Genomic DNA, 15,433 nt, shown 5'->3' on the forward strand with positions numbered 1-15,433 from the left:
GAAAAGAGGAGGAGGAGAAGAAATTTAACTCTTTGATGCACAACATAATGACCCCCCCCCCTTCTGCACAAAACGGTAAAAAATGACCCGCATAAATTCTGTGTGTTCAGTTGCTGTGTGTTTCTGTGCTCTATCTTTTGATACCAACTTATTTTATGATTGAATATTCCAAGTAAGCTTCTCATACTTTATGAAGAAAAAAGTTTTTGTATTATGACATAGCTAACTACTTGGCTAAGTAGCTTGCTTAGCTAAATACTTAGCCAAGAAGTTAGCTAAGTAGTTAGCTTAGCAAGCAACTTAGCGAACTACTTAGCCAAGAAGTTAGCTAAGTAGTTAGCTTAGCAAGCAACTTAGCTAACTACTTAGCCAAGAAGTTAGCTAAGTAGTTAGCTTAGCAAGCTACTCAGCTAAAAAAATGGATATTGGTAATTTTTCACACATGTTGTGCATGGCACCAAATAGGCTAGAGCCGGCCCTGGAGGTAATCATGTCCAGTAGAAGGGAGTCAATCAGATGGCAGTAAGATAAGTAAACAATGTCATTATAACCATCAACAGAAGTATTTTCTATCCTCTCAGACTCAAAGTTAACATGGAAAGGGGCACAGTGTATGCAAGTTTTTACTCTTTGTTGTTCAGAGGGCAAAGATCTAATTTCAGCCATTTTGGCGAACAGATTTGATCTTCTGTCCATATTTACATCCTGCCAGACATCATTGAAGTTCCAAAAAAGATTTAAAAACCCAGAGAATGAGTAGATGGTGAAATACTGCATGCTGGAAACGAGCAGTAACTGCTGCGAGTGCTGTGGAGCAAATTCTTATTTACAGTGATGGCCTGACAAACATGACTGGATCGTTGGAGTGCGTCCTGGTGGGTTCTTCTTCTTCCTGCGTGCCTGTCCTCACTGCGTCCTCAGCTCACTGTGGCAGGGCTTTTAAAATGGCGTTCACCTCCTCGGCTACTGCTGTCAGTGCAAACTCAAACTGGTCCTGATCAGGAGAGAGGTGGAGGAAAGAAATGGGAGAGTGAAAGTGTGAGAAGGGTGGTTAGAGATAGGACATTGTAGTCAGGCGGCTTAGATAAATAAAGGGGACACGTCGGACAAAAGCACCAAATTTTGAAACTGAAACCTATAGTGATAGAGAGCATGTGGAAAAAATTTGGTGCTTTTATCCGGCGTGTCCCCATTGTAATCAAATCTGGTCCTAAGCTGCCTGACTATTAGGAAACAGGTGGATCGTGATGGAAATCCACCGTAAAAGTGCTCAAATAGTGCAAAGACAGATTTAATGGTACCTTGGTGCGGACTAAACCAGGTCTCTGGTCTCTGATGTGCTCCAGTGTGGCTGCGATGTCGATCTCCTTCACTCCTAAAGATAACAACAGGAGCAGGAAAAACAGTAAGTAACTGTGACAACTCAAGCTCAAAACAAAAATAATGCTTGAAACACTGAAATAAACTGATAACACCTTACAAAGTGCTATACATATTTAATCTTAAAATGTTTTCAACCAATGAATCATTTCAAAATCATTAACATTCTTAATATGGTGTAAAAAATGTTCAAATGAGTGCAACTAAAACTGTTAATAAACTTTATAAAATGTAATTGTTTGTTTTAATGGTAAAGTAACTATAAACTTACATTAATATATCATATATTTGCCATTTATAAATTATGTAGTTGGTTAAACATTAATATATGCTGCTTAAACATTAATAAACTATCTGTTTACTATTAATAAATTATGGTTATTGTAAAGTGTTACTAATAAACCTTAAGATTATAGACAGAATGTTTTCTGTCATTTCTAGAAACAAAATTAAACTACAACACTTTTTAAAGGTTTTCAGCTAACTTGGCACACCAGGCAACTTCTAAAACAAACATAATATCTAATAGTTTAATGTAGAAGAATAATTCAAATGTCTCAAACTGAATTTTTAACTTAAAATGTGACTATAGCACCCTCTACTGGCCACAATAGGCAACACTCCTAGGAAGCCCCATGCAATTAAAAAAAACATAACCAAGATAATTTTGCTCAATAATGATATAGTAATTATTTTGCACAATTACTCCCAGACTATAGAAACAACATGCATTAATTCAACTTGAATTTTTTTTTTTAAACAGAAGCCAACTGAAAAAAAAGAAGGAATTAATTAAAGAATAAAAATTATATATGTATACACACACACACACACACACACACACACACATATATATATACACACATATATATACACATAACATAAATTAATAAATAAATTAAAATGAATTTAATAAATTAGATCAACTATTTTCTAACACTATTGCACTTCCACAAGTAAACATATATTAAATGTTATATATATAATTATTTAGCACAATTACTCCCACACTATAGAAGCAACATGTATTAATTGAACTTGAAACAAATATGTGTGGTCATTTTGACAGTTTACATTTTTTTTTTTTAAACAGAAGCCAACTGGAAAAAAATGAATGAATGAATAATGAAAAAAAATGTGTGTGTGTGTGTGTGTGACTCACCCTTGGCCATGCGGTTCAGCACCATGTCAATAAGGATGTACGAGCCAGTCCTGCTGGTTCCATCACTGAGGGATAACAAGAAAACATGTGTAATTCTCCAAAGTGTTTTATCTCAATCTGCCAAATCCTCCAAACACATATCGTTCATATCCTTCAAATTGTATAATTCTGCAAACTCTGACACTCATTTGATTTTTTTTTTTTTTTTACCCGCAGTGAACGATGATTGGGCAGGAACGGCCTCTGTAGCATTTATTCACCTTCCTGAAAAGCAGAAACAAGGGACAGCAGAGAAAGAAAGGAGAACAAAGAACAGAAACAAGCTTTATTATAAATGATTTATCATTAATTTGTTACCGCAACTAACCTTTTTCTCAATGAATATACATGCACAAGTATTATTGTTTCTACTGCAGCTTCAGGCACTTCTGGGTTGTGATTTAATTATAAAGGCAATGAGAGGAGAAGCAGAATGTGGTTAAGTAGGAATAAAAACGAATGGAGAGATGAAAACGGTTAAGATCAGGAATGAGGTAAAAAGGGGAGAAACAGAAGCAGTATGAGGAGGTAAAAACAGGAAAGAATAGGTGGAGAGGAAGCCACAGATTCACTGTCCCTCCTGCAGTAGCCAGTCACACCTGCCAATGCTCATTTTTGTGACTATGCAACTGGAGCCAGAGTACTAGCTGCAAACCACAAAAATGACACTGGGAGATGTTAAAATACAAACCTATCAACCTGCACACTGGGAGAGAGAGAGAGCCGACAGGATGGATAGGGTCTGACGTTTAGAGAGCACGCCATGCACAATGACAGGGACGCTTGGAAACACAGAAAAAAAGATGGTTGTGATGATGGCGAGCAGGTGGATTCAAACCCCCGGGGAAGCAGTGAGTCACTGCGACACAACACACTCTGCATCCTGACAGCCTGTTCGCTCCTTTTTCCCTTTTACTTAGTGAGAGTTTCTGAATCTTGTGGCACCTGTTGAAATCAAAGGGGGTGTACTGGCCTACAAACAAGACATTTACCATCAAAATCACTTGATTTAAGCTATACCGCCCTATAAAGTCTAACTGCAGTAACTACATTTTTGGTCAAAATTGAGTTATAACTAAAAATGAACTCCTTGATGTTTGTTTAATCTTGTTTTAGATGTCAATTTTTGCTTGATTTTAGAGAAATAATGATATAAAAACCACAAAATCCAACTCAAAACCAAAGCAGCAATTGCACTTAGCACAGTCTGCTTTGGATGTATATACTAATTTAAACATAAAAATAATAGAACTTATATGTTTAGTTGAAAGGGAAATATTATCTAGATCAGGGGTCTCAAACTCAAATTACCTGGGGCCCGCTGGAGGCAGTATCAAAATGACCAAAAAAGACCCAAAATGACCAAAAAAAGACCCAAAATGACAAAAAATACACAGAATTACCAAAAAAGACACAAAATGACCCAGAAAAGATACAAAATGACAGAAAAAACGAAATTACTTAAAAAAAAGACAAAGACAAAGACAAAAACTAAGGACATTTCCACTATAATTTTAGTTAGTTTTAGTTAGTTTTGTAACCACAAAATACAGTTTTCAGTTAGTTATTGTTTTTTTAAAAACTCTTGTTTTTATTTTTATTTCAGTTAACGAAAATGTTTTTTCAATTCTAATTTTTGTTATTTCGTTAGTTTTCGTTAACTATAATAATCAAATAAATCGTCATGATTTTTGAGCTCATAAATGACATCATCAATACATGTAGAAATAAGTGTCATATCACTTATCTACATGTAACCCATTTGGCTGGCCAGTTAAAAAACGTTTCTCAGTTTTACCTTTTGCGTAGTTACTGCAGTTAGACTTTGTAGGGCAGTATAGTCTGTGTGTGTGTGTGTGTGTGTGTGTGTGTGTGTGTGTGTAATTGTGCCGTTTCTTACCTGCGGAAGTCGAGCAGCGGCCGTGTGGAGGTGGGGATGCCGTCAGCCGGCCAGCTCAGCAGGTGGAACTGCGTCAGGGTTCTGGTCTCCTGCGTCTGGACGTTCTTCAGGTAGAAGCTGCGCACCAGGAAGTCCTTACACCAGATGTGCTCCGACACAAGGTTCACCTGGAGAACACAAAGAGGGAAAGAAGGAGAGGGAGGGAGGAGTAGAAGGTAAAAAGGTGACTTTAGGGATGGATTCAACATTTCAAGACACAAACATTAATGTGAACATATAGTTCAGTGGTTTATTAACTCTATGGAGTTTTGGGCTATTTTGTCCATTTCTGAATCCTTTTCATCCTGCCTGTATGCAGGTCCATGTTGGTATATTTTTTTCAGCACAACCTCACTTATATGACCTAATAATAATTTATTTATTTTTTAATCAACATTTTGAACCAAAAAGAAACAAAGAAAAAACAACATAAATGTGATCTTGTGATTGTGTGATCCTGTCATCCAACTTGGGTTTTTATTCTAGTGGGACTCGATTTTATTTGTGTGTTGTGTGTTTAGCGTAACAATTTTGGTAATTTTGTGTCTTTTTTAGTCATTTTGTGTCTTCTGTGTTTTTTTTGGTCATTTTGTCTTCTCTTTTTGTGTCTTTTTTTAATGTCATTTTGTGTCTTTTTTAGTCATTTTGTGTCTTTTTGTGTCTTTTTTTTTTGTCATTTTGTGGGTTTTTTGGTCATTTTTTGTCTTTTTTAGTCCTTTAGTCCAACATAAAATGTGATTTTGAATCTTCTTTCAAATATATTATAATATAACATATACGAGGGTTACATCCAGTAATTCTGTGTCTTTTTTAAGTAATTCTGTGTCTTTTTTTGTCATTTTGTGTCTTTTTTAGTAATTCAGCGTTTTTTTTTTGTAATTTTGTGGCTTTTTTTGGTTAGCGGCTCCAGCGGCCCCCAGGTACTCAGTTTGAAACCCCTGATTTGGAGAGTAACAATATGCTAACCTAACAATAAAATGTTGTGATAATTCCATTAAAAAGCCACTGTGCTGACTGTAAAGAGCTGCAGGCTATGACAGTGATTTAACCTCGTAGATGTGGTAGAGGGACGAGCCCTCGTCAGGCCAGTATCGCTCGCACTGTTTCTCTCCATCTTCCACCAGAGCCGTCATCATCACGATCACCGTGCAGCCGTTCTCCCACACCATCTGTCAGTCAGAGAGACAGCGTCACATTACAATCAATCTGTGAGGAACGGGGCAGATTTCCTGCAGATGGACCGGATGGTGCCATTGCCTCCGTTATTGTCATTTGTCACTAAACAGCAAGTTAATCCTCCAAACGGGGTGTAAAAAAAAAAAAGGAACAGAGGGAAGATTTACTGACCTGCCAGAAATCAGCGACAGTGTGAGCCATGGGTCCCTGTGTGGCGATGTAGGCCGGCTGGCGAGGGTCGTGGTCAAACTGTGGGTTCAAAAAGGAAAAGAAAGGGTTTCTTCTCAAATAGATTTGAGTTATTGGAAGGGAGCAATATATTCTCATAACAGAAATACATGCAGAATATTCAAGATCTTTTCTTGACAAATGATTGAGTTTTACAAACTAGACTTGAATCAAGTGTTCAAGTGTTCGTATTATATATATATATATATATATATATATATATATATATAAGAGACCGGCTTTGGAATTTGCACATTGAAAAGACAAGAATGTAACTGGAAGACACAAAAAAAATTGCTATAATATTTTAGGGATCTTGATTTTGGCAAAAATCATAATCCTGATTACACTGGTCTAACTGGTCAATACTGAGATGATGAATATTTAACACAATTACTCACTAACTCTCTCTCTCTCTCTCTATACATACGATACATTATTTTTTTGGGGAAAATGTTGCATTGGTCCAGTTTCACAACCAATATACATTTAATATAGAAATAAAAACATTGTAATGACCTGCTACAACTAAATGAAACCTCCTAAACATATATATTTAATATTTTGGTAAACTATATCAACATATTCACAGTAATGCAGCAAAAATGGGCTAAAGCACACCGCTGTAATGGAAGTATAAAGTATTGTATAAAGGGATAAATTACCAAGTATCGAACCGACAATTATTATTGTTGTAGATTAATTTGAAGATGTATTAAAATTTCAGACATACAGCAGTTAGGAGCAGCTCTGAGTTAGGAAATCCCACTGCACCATTTGGAATAAAAACAGGAATTCATGAGACCTTACGCACGAACATTAGGTATAATAGTAACAGAAAAAGGAAAACTACGCAGTTGCTGTTTGGAACAAGGACCTGTTTGTGTGTCTTGAGTATGGTATCTGTTTTTAGATACTTCATTAAATCCTGCACAGGGCTGTCTTACTAAGAAACTCTTGTCGTCTATTAAGATTTTCCACAGCATTATATATCATCACATACAGTATTCGTTAGTTAGATTCTTTGAAGGATTCTTACGATAAAGCTGGCGTTGATGTAATCTTGTTTATTGGGGTTCACTTCAGTCTTCAGCTTCACCCGAGTGTGATCGTCTGTAAGAGAAAGCAGGAGTCATGGATGAGTCACTGGATGGATGACGAAGCGATGCGATCTATAATTGATGCTGATCACGGTGACACATTGCTGAACTCACAGGGGAGGGACTCAGCGTGTCGGTTTTTATCCATGTTGTTGGGGGTCTGAGCCACAGCCACTGAACTGGGATCAGCCTGGTAGGAACACAGAGCCTCCCACTCCCTCTGGAGACGGTCCTTATTACGCAGGTGATCCTCCATGTACGCCTGAGGAAATATTATAAAACAGTGTATGCATTTAATCCAATAGAGTGTGTTATCAATAAGGCAAAAATCAGTAAGGTCAAGATCAAGTTCACGTTCGCTGTTAAAAGACAAGCAGCAGCATTTTGCACAAGTTGTAGGCGTCGCAATAAGTGCTGGTCTAAACCTACGTAACACGTGTAATGATCATCGTTCCTACTCTTCTTAACGAGCTGCGGGGCCGGCGGCTCGTTAAGAAGAGTAAGAACGAGTCGAAGCGGCACAGTCCTCCTGCAGCAGTCTTTCCCAGCTGCGGAGCTGGAGGGGATGTTAACCCCTTAGTGTCCAATCTGCAAATTGCTAACAGGCTAACAGTTAGCTCTGTAGCAGTACAGTGTGTATGTGCTGCTGCTGCAGGAGGTGTTCACTTGGCGATCTTTGTTTGTTTACAACAGGCACCGGACACTAATGTTTGTTTAAAAGTAGTGCAATAAAAATACTGATGTTTTCCCTAACATGATGAATAATCGTGATTAATATTCGTGATGACAAAATTGATTTAAAAAAATCGTGATTATCATTTTGGGCATAATTGTGCAGCCCTACAGTGTATGATTATCAGTGCACACCTCACCTCATGTTTACAAAGATACAGATCTAGCCCTCACCCCACTCTAACAAAAAAAACACAGTAGTATGATCACCTAATGGGTGCAAACCATATCTCATGTTTAATAATACATATTGGTAGAGGGGGAGTCTGGGAGAGCCCACCAATGAAAGAAGGAGAAAAAGGAAGGTTGTATGACATATAAACTGAGCTGTAGCGAAATCCGTGTCAGTTTCACGGAAATTTTAGTTATTCCGTGGCTATTTCACAGATTTTGAGTTAAGCGAATCCGTGGCTATTTCACGGATTCCTGTGAGACCAGGTTCTAAAATAAGCATAAATCCCCTCAATCTAAGATATTTAATCTTACTTAGATTTCAGTTTTTGCAGTGTGGTTATTAATACTGGCAAGGAGAAGCTGGACTTTGTAGCTACATTTTCTCTCCACCCTGGTTAACTCACCAGTATCATGTGTCCGGTGGAGATGTCCATGTTGGACTGGGCCGGCTCTTCGCTCCAGGACGGGGTGGAGCTGTGGGTGGAGGACGGGCTGTGCTGGGGACCGTCGCTGAACTGGGAGGACACGCTGCTGACGCGGGACGTGTCCGTCCCCCTTCTTCCTCCAGCACCGGTGCCGATGGCGGAGCCCGCCATGCCGCTGGTTCCCACGCCAACACAGTCCTGGCGACACAAGGAGGATTTGGACGCCATGTGCTGCCGACAAAGCTCCTGAAGGGAAATTAATCACAATCAAAATACAGACAAGCAATGAATTAAGAGGTTTATGCAGAAAAATGGCCTTTTTCCATGGTTTTCTTGATAATTATTTTGGTTATTATAAAGAAAACCATGTTAAATGTCTAGATATCAGCTCTTCAATTAAACTCTTATGAGCTATTTTTGTTGTTATCATTATATTTGTCCAAACAAATGGACCTTTAGTTGTACCAGGCATTAAAATGAACAAGAAATTGAAGAAAACAAGGGTGGTCTAATCATTTTTCCATGAATGTATATGCTTTTGGTAATAAAACACTTAACTTATTGGCATTTTGTGTCTCTTCACGGTTTTTGTCATCACCTAGAGCCAGGTTTATGACACACAGTATGTAATATACAATATGAAAAACTACGGCCAATGGATTAAAAGGTCTTGTAACTGTAACCTTTAAATGTTTTGTATCTTTTATAGCACTGAGACATTGACACCAAGGTGAAAATAAACAAACAAAACCTCTGAGGAATAACAGTCATGGAAAAAATTGTGAGACCACCCTTGTTTTCTTTAATTTCTTGTTCATTTTAATGCCTGGTACAACTAAAGGTACATTTGTTTGGACAAATATAATGAAAACAACAAAAATAGCTCCCTATAAATAGCTAAAAGTTTAATTCAAGAGCTGATATCTAGACATTTTCCATGGTTTTCTTGATAATAACCAAAATCATTATCAAGAAAACCATGGAAACTATTATGAGCTATTTTTGTTGTTATCATTATATTTGTCCAAACAAATGAACCTTTAGTTGTACCAGGCATTAAATGAACAAGAAAGTGAAGAAAAATAAGGGTGGTCTAATATTTTTTTCCATGACTGTATATATTTCTTTTTTTTTCATCTTGTTTCCCTGTCCTGTCACCCCTTTGTCATATTGTATGTATCTTATGTATTTGTTTGGACGGGTTGATGGCTAATTTCGTCGTCCTAATACTTTTTTACTCTGTGCAATGACAATAAAGGCGATTCTGATTCTGATTCTGATATAAAATGGACTGGATCTTGCTATGCTGCCTCACCTGGTAGTCAAAGTGTGTTTCAGCTCCTCCCTCTGGCCCCAGGCCCAGCTTCCCATTAGCCACCTGCTGAGCGTAGTGCCTGAGACAAGCCACAGCCATGGCCAACACCAGCAGGCCCCCCACCACCGCCATGGAGGCCAGCGTGATGACTGTTCCACTGGAGCCCGGGGAGACCCTGCTCACCTGAGGGAGACCCCGTGCATCCGTCCTCTGGGAGAAAACAGACAGCATAAAGAGCGGCGGTGAGTCATATATGTACAAGTCGGGAAGGAACACAAAGAAAACATATTATTATCAAAGTGTTGTTTCCAGCCAGGCTGCCCCGGGGAATCTGCCCTCACCACTGGATCCAAAGGTCACTGGCTTCATCTTAACAACACGTTTGTTTCTAAGTAACTGTACGTGACAGCGAGGCGCTCTCACAGGGAGGTTGACTTTGAGTTTTAAAGACGGAGGAGTGAGAAGTCGAGGTAGTTTGAACCACAGAGTCGTTAAAAAGACAGCAGAGGCTCAGTGGAGATCAGTGAACCGTGTACAGGTTTACATTGGCTCAGTGTGTCATAGCACCTCTTTAGTTTTGGGCTATTTTGTCTTTTTTTTATGCTTTTTTCTATTATTTAATATTGTCTTAATCTAAGGAACCAACTGGGGACGTTTCATGGTGATATCTATAAGTAAATAAATTACCCTATTTACCTGGAGTGTCTCCCCTGGATTCATTTCTCAATCAGGTGCTCTAACTAAAAAGGATTTTGATCTGCTCTAAAAGAGATCAACTGAATCTGTTAATAAATGAATCAGAATTAACAGAACTGTTCCATTAATGTATTGGCAGAACAATCACATTATTATCTGCAGCCCTGAACTCAGTCAGTGTGTGTGTGTGTGTGTGTGTGTGTGTGTGTGTGTGCGTGTGTGTGTCCGTGTATGTGTGTGTGTGTGTGTGTGTGTATGTGTATGTGTGTGCGTGTGTGGGTGTATCAGTGTAAGTGTGTCTGTATGTATGTGTGTGTGCGTGTGTGTCCCTGTGTGTGTGTGTGTGCATGTGTGTATCCGTGTGTGCGTGTGTGTGTCCCCATGTAAGTGTGTGTGTATATATGTGTGTGTGTGTGCATGCATGTATCCGTGTGTGTGTGTGTGTGTGTGTGTGTGTCCCCATGTAAGTGTGTGTGTATGTATGTGTGTGTGTGTGTGTGTGTCCGTGTATGTGTGTGTGTGTGTCCATGCATGTTTCCCTGTGTGTGCATGTGTGTGTGTGCATGTGCGTGCGTGTGTGTGTTATACAGATATTCGGTCTAATTTCATTTTTGATCCATTATACACAAAGTTTATGCTGCCAGCAGTGATTCAGAGCGCGCGGGGGAGAGGGGGGTCGAGCTCTTTGACTGAAGGAAATAACGAGGTTAATGACACCTGTGACTGTTGCCATAGCACCTGGGATCTGGGAGCCTCAGTGGGGGGCTGAAGCACCATGGCAACAAGTGAGATGGTGGCTGTTATGAGGTGTACACTCTCTGATTTGTTCTGGCCACTTGGCCTCCAGGTGGCACAGACTAACAGAGGTTTACACACACAGACAAGCTCCCACACACACTAACACACACTAACACACACAGACAAGCTCCCACACACACTAACAGAGGTTTACACACACTAACACACACTCACAGAGCACGGAGAGAGTAGTGGAGGGTGAAAACAAGTCCTAGAACTGAGATAGATGAACTGCCTGTTTCTGTGCTGTGGCAGAGTACAGTACAGGGCTTGTAAAGCCATTTTTCTTATTACACTTTTTACTTCATCAGCACCTTGGTGTTTCATGGTATTCCAACTAACTGAATGATTTTCATTCTGCCTGTACACTGCAAAAAGGTGTGTCTAAAAACAAGCTTCCAAGAAACACCTTTAAATATAATAGATAGTGCTAGGGCTGGGCAATATATCGATATAAAAAATATATCAATATATTTTTAAATGTGATATGGAATTAGACCATATCGCATATATCAATATAGTTCAATTTTTTTGAAAAAAAAACTATATTACTTGAAAAACACACAAAAAGACACAAATTGACAAAACAAACAAACACAAAATGACAAAAAAATACACAGAATTACCAAAACAGACACAAAATTATTAAAAAAAGACCCCCAAAAAAGTAATTAAAGGGACCTTCCACACAAAACACGGTAAAGTGCCATTCATATAAAACTCACATTAAACTTTCATATCAAGGTGGGGGCCACAAAATATTGTCACAAGGGCTGCAATTGGCCCACGGGCCGCAAGTTTGAGACCCATGGTGTAAATGCATTATACAACCCCACTTTAAAAAAACCCAAACTATCCCTTTAACATGTCCAGATTATGTTACAGAAGCAAAACCCTCCATAAGTGTAAAAAACAGCCACAAATGAAGTCAGGTGCATCCATAGAAACAACAGTAATGAGCTGCTGGTTCGTCTAATGAGACAATAGAAAGTCTTATCATCTGTCGAGCCAGGGGCCATAAATGAATAAATGGTAAGGAATACAGAGCAGTGATTATATCTGTGTTGCCTTGACAACCGCTCCATATGTTACTGATAGGAGGGGTTACAAAGGAAATCTGAGCCAGTGTGTGTGTGTATGTGAGTGTTAAGTACCTCTCCCACACCAGTCTGTACGATCTTCAGGCCTGTCTCCGACTCCAGGAAGTTCTTCTCAGAAACTGTTGGAGTGAGGAAAAAAAAAACATTTTATTATGGATGTGAGAAAAATGCCAGTTTGGTGAAATAATATATGAGGGAAAAAAAAACTATGAAAGCGACAGTACGCTGCGCCCACACTCTTTCCACTCCGTGCCTGTGTGTATGCGTGGGCTGTTAGGTGTTAGTGTGTGTGTGTGTGTGTGTGTGTGTGTGTTTTTGAGCCTCACCAGCTTTAGCAGCCACCTCTGCAGCCGTCATGTTGTGTTCATTCTGGCGGAGCCGGAACGTCAGCGCCGGGCCGACCACGCTGCAGACACACAACCACCGGGACACACACCTCACTGTCAAAACTCTTCTTATTGTTTAGAGTAAAATAGTAAAAGTGACACAGATAAAGGAGGCGCTACCTGATGTTGATAAAGCTGCTGGTGGTCAGGTGGATCTTATTAGCCAGCAGCTCCAACAGCTTCACTCCATCATATAAACCCAGAGGACTGTGGATGAAAAACTTCATTATTTACATGTCAACATGTTGTTTTCTCTCACTTGTCCATCAGTACGGAAGCATATTGCATTCCAAAGAAAAAAATGTTTTTCTGTTTTTCTGGCAAATTTTTTCCCATATTTTTCAGACTAATTTTCCCCTCCTGTTTTTCAGGGTAATTTTTTTTTCAGTTTTTCAGACTTTTTTTGGGGGGGGGGGGGGTTTCGGGGTAATTTTTTCCCCTATTTTTCTGACATTTTTTTTTCTATTTTTAGGGGTAATTTTTTTTCACTCCTTTTTTTCGGGGTAATTGTTTTTAGTTTTTCGGACACATTTTTTTCTGTTTTTCAGGCTAATTTTTTTCCCCTATTTTTCAGATTAATTTTGTCCCTCCTTTTTTTCGGGGTAATTTTTTTTCAGTTTTTCTGACAATTTTTTGGGGGGGTTTTCGAGGTAATTTTTGCCCTATTTTTCTGAATATATATATATATATATATATATATATATATATATATTTTTTTTTTTCAGGGTAATTTTTTTTCCTATTTTTCTGACAATTTTTTTTTCTATTTTTTGCAGTAATTTTTTCCCTCCTGTTTTTCAGGGTAATTTTTTTTCTGTTTTTCGCAGTACTTCTTTCCCTCCTGTTTTTCCAGGATAATTTTATTTTCACTTTTTAGAGAGCAACAATAGACGCATTCATTCCTTTATTGAGAGCTTGATTTAATGGAAGCAAACATGACTGTTTAGTTTAATCAAGTTTAACTTTGATCTGGGTCTAAGACACTGGGTACCTGACCTTTATTGACCCGCTACGGTAGAAAGTTGAAGATGGGGCATACTGTATAGATGTGCGGGACAGGAGGCACCATAGATCCACGGGAGTCACTTGCAGGTTGGATGTTGTCGCGGGATTTTCGAAATAAAAAAATTACCCCAAAAAACAAAAAAAAAATTAGAAGGAAAAACAGGAAAAAAACCCTAATTAAAAGAAATAATTACCCCGAAAAACCAACCAAAAAATAAATTACTCAGAAAAACCAAAGTTTTTTTTTTTCTTTTTCAAGTGAATGCAACACACTCCGGTACATCAGGGCTTCCATAGCTGTGACATGTTTATCTACATAATCAGAGCTTATTGACCGGGTGCTGACCTCTGGTTGGTGACTATGTACCCGTACTCCTCCTTGGCTCCCGTCCCCTCAGCCAGAGGCAGACCATGCTCCTTCAAGCCTGGTCCGGCTTCAGCAGGAGCGACCTGCGGAGGCTTGGAGGCAGAAGGAGGCAGGATGGAGCTCTTAGCTGCAGGCGGAGCTGGGACTGAGGCGGAGGAGGGGGCAGCAGGGGGGCCGGCAACAGGGGCAGCATGGGCAACAGGGGCCGGCTTCTCCGGCTTCTGGGGCACACTGTCTGTTTTAAACAGCTGCATCTACAGAGGGAATGATAGAACAGCTGTCAGCAATAAAGTGTAGGATTGCTTCTTGTGTACACTGCTGATAATGATGCTGATATTCTGTACCTCTTTGAGGGTGATCAGGTCTTTCTCAATTGGATCTGTGTTCAGAAAAACAAACGAATAATTTTAAACAAACATTACAATAAAAAAAATATACACACTACTGGTCAAAAGTTTTAGAACACCCCAATTTTTCCAGTTTTTCCAATGAACAGCTTGAAAGGGTACAAAGGTAAGTGGTGAACTGCCAGAGAAATAAAAAGGTAAGGTTGACCAAAACTAAAAAAATAATGTACATTTCAGAATTTCAGAACAAGACATGGGTTAACAACTTAAAGCAGTTCTGCAGCAATGGAGGTTGATCAAGCCTTGAAAGGCTAAATTGATTCTATGATTTTTTTTTAAACTTCAATTGTTTGTTTGATCTATGCATTAATTTCAGAGTACACTGAGACATTAAACTGCATCATTTTCAATAAAATTCTGGAAATGTTGGGGTGTTCTAAAACTTTTGACCAGTAGTGTATATACAAGGTTCATACACTTTCTGAGTGGTCAAATTCAAGCACTTCTTCCATTTTCAAGCTTTTCCAGTATCTTAAAACAGTTGTAAGTTGCATGTTTTAGATGAGTACTTATTTGCTAAGTTTGATAATCTCAATATTAAATTTTTTTTTTTCATTGAACATGTGATTATCTATAGGCAGATTGCAAGAGAAATACAGTAAGAAATGTCAAGCATTTTCAAGCACTTTATCCAAAATCCAAGCACTTTTCAAACCTTAAAAAAATATCAGGACATATATCGTATATCGATATTCAGCCTAAATATATCGGGATATGACTTTTGGTCCATATCTCCCAGCCCTAGTAAGTTTAATATTTAATTGTAATTGAAATGAGTGAAGCTTACCTGGTTTCTCTTGAGCCTGCATCAGCTGCAGGATGAGGGCCAGCTTGTAGAGCTGCTCCTGGCTCAGCTCTCGGGGGTCCACCCCGTACCGCTGCAGGACTCCTGACATCCTCTGCAGCAGGCCGTCTGACACACAGCAGCACAGTTAGATTATCTTAGCTTCTCCAGTTTAGATGTTCAGTTAGATTATCTTCTGTTGTTCTCTATATGCACAACA

The 15,433-nt window shown here is 38.9% G+C and overlaps 1 protein-coding gene across 1 annotated transcript in view; it reads right to left on the bottom strand.

Moving 5' to 3' along the window:
* Positions 1-402: 402 nt before the first annotated feature.
* ptprna (protein tyrosine phosphatase receptor type Na) overlaps positions 403-15,433 on the bottom strand; it is a 37,720-nt gene continuing 22,689 nt past the window's right edge. Inside the window, exons 8-24 of the mRNA XM_059343412.1 lie at positions 15,217-15,342; positions 14,367-14,401; positions 14,002-14,276; positions 12,771-12,857; positions 12,591-12,670; positions 12,319-12,383; positions 9,671-9,880; positions 8,335-8,601; positions 7,139-7,286; positions 6,964-7,037; positions 5,868-5,945; positions 5,570-5,689; positions 4,482-4,648; positions 2,753-2,806; positions 2,543-2,607; positions 1,302-1,375; positions 403-994 (exon numbers count right to left, since the gene is read on the bottom strand). Coding sequence (XP_059199395.1) covers positions 923-994; positions 1,302-1,375; positions 2,543-2,607; positions 2,753-2,806; positions 4,482-4,648; positions 5,570-5,689; positions 5,868-5,945; positions 6,964-7,037; positions 7,139-7,286; positions 8,335-8,601; positions 9,671-9,880; positions 12,319-12,383; positions 12,591-12,670; positions 12,771-12,857; positions 14,002-14,276; positions 14,367-14,401; positions 15,217-15,342 — 1,997 coding nt within the window. The 3' untranslated portion in view covers positions 403-922. The remainder of the gene's footprint in view (positions 995-1,301; positions 1,376-2,542; positions 2,608-2,752; positions 2,807-4,481; positions 4,649-5,569; positions 5,690-5,867; positions 5,946-6,963; positions 7,038-7,138; positions 7,287-8,334; positions 8,602-9,670; positions 9,881-12,318; positions 12,384-12,590; positions 12,671-12,770; positions 12,858-14,001; positions 14,277-14,366; positions 14,402-15,216; positions 15,343-15,433) is intronic.

Source organism: Centropristis striata, chromosome 10, assembly GCF_030273125.1.
Source record: "Centropristis striata isolate RG_2023a ecotype Rhode Island chromosome 10, C.striata_1.0, whole genome shotgun sequence".
Lineage (NCBI taxonomy): Eukaryota > Metazoa > Chordata > Actinopteri > Perciformes > Serranidae > Centropristis > Centropristis striata.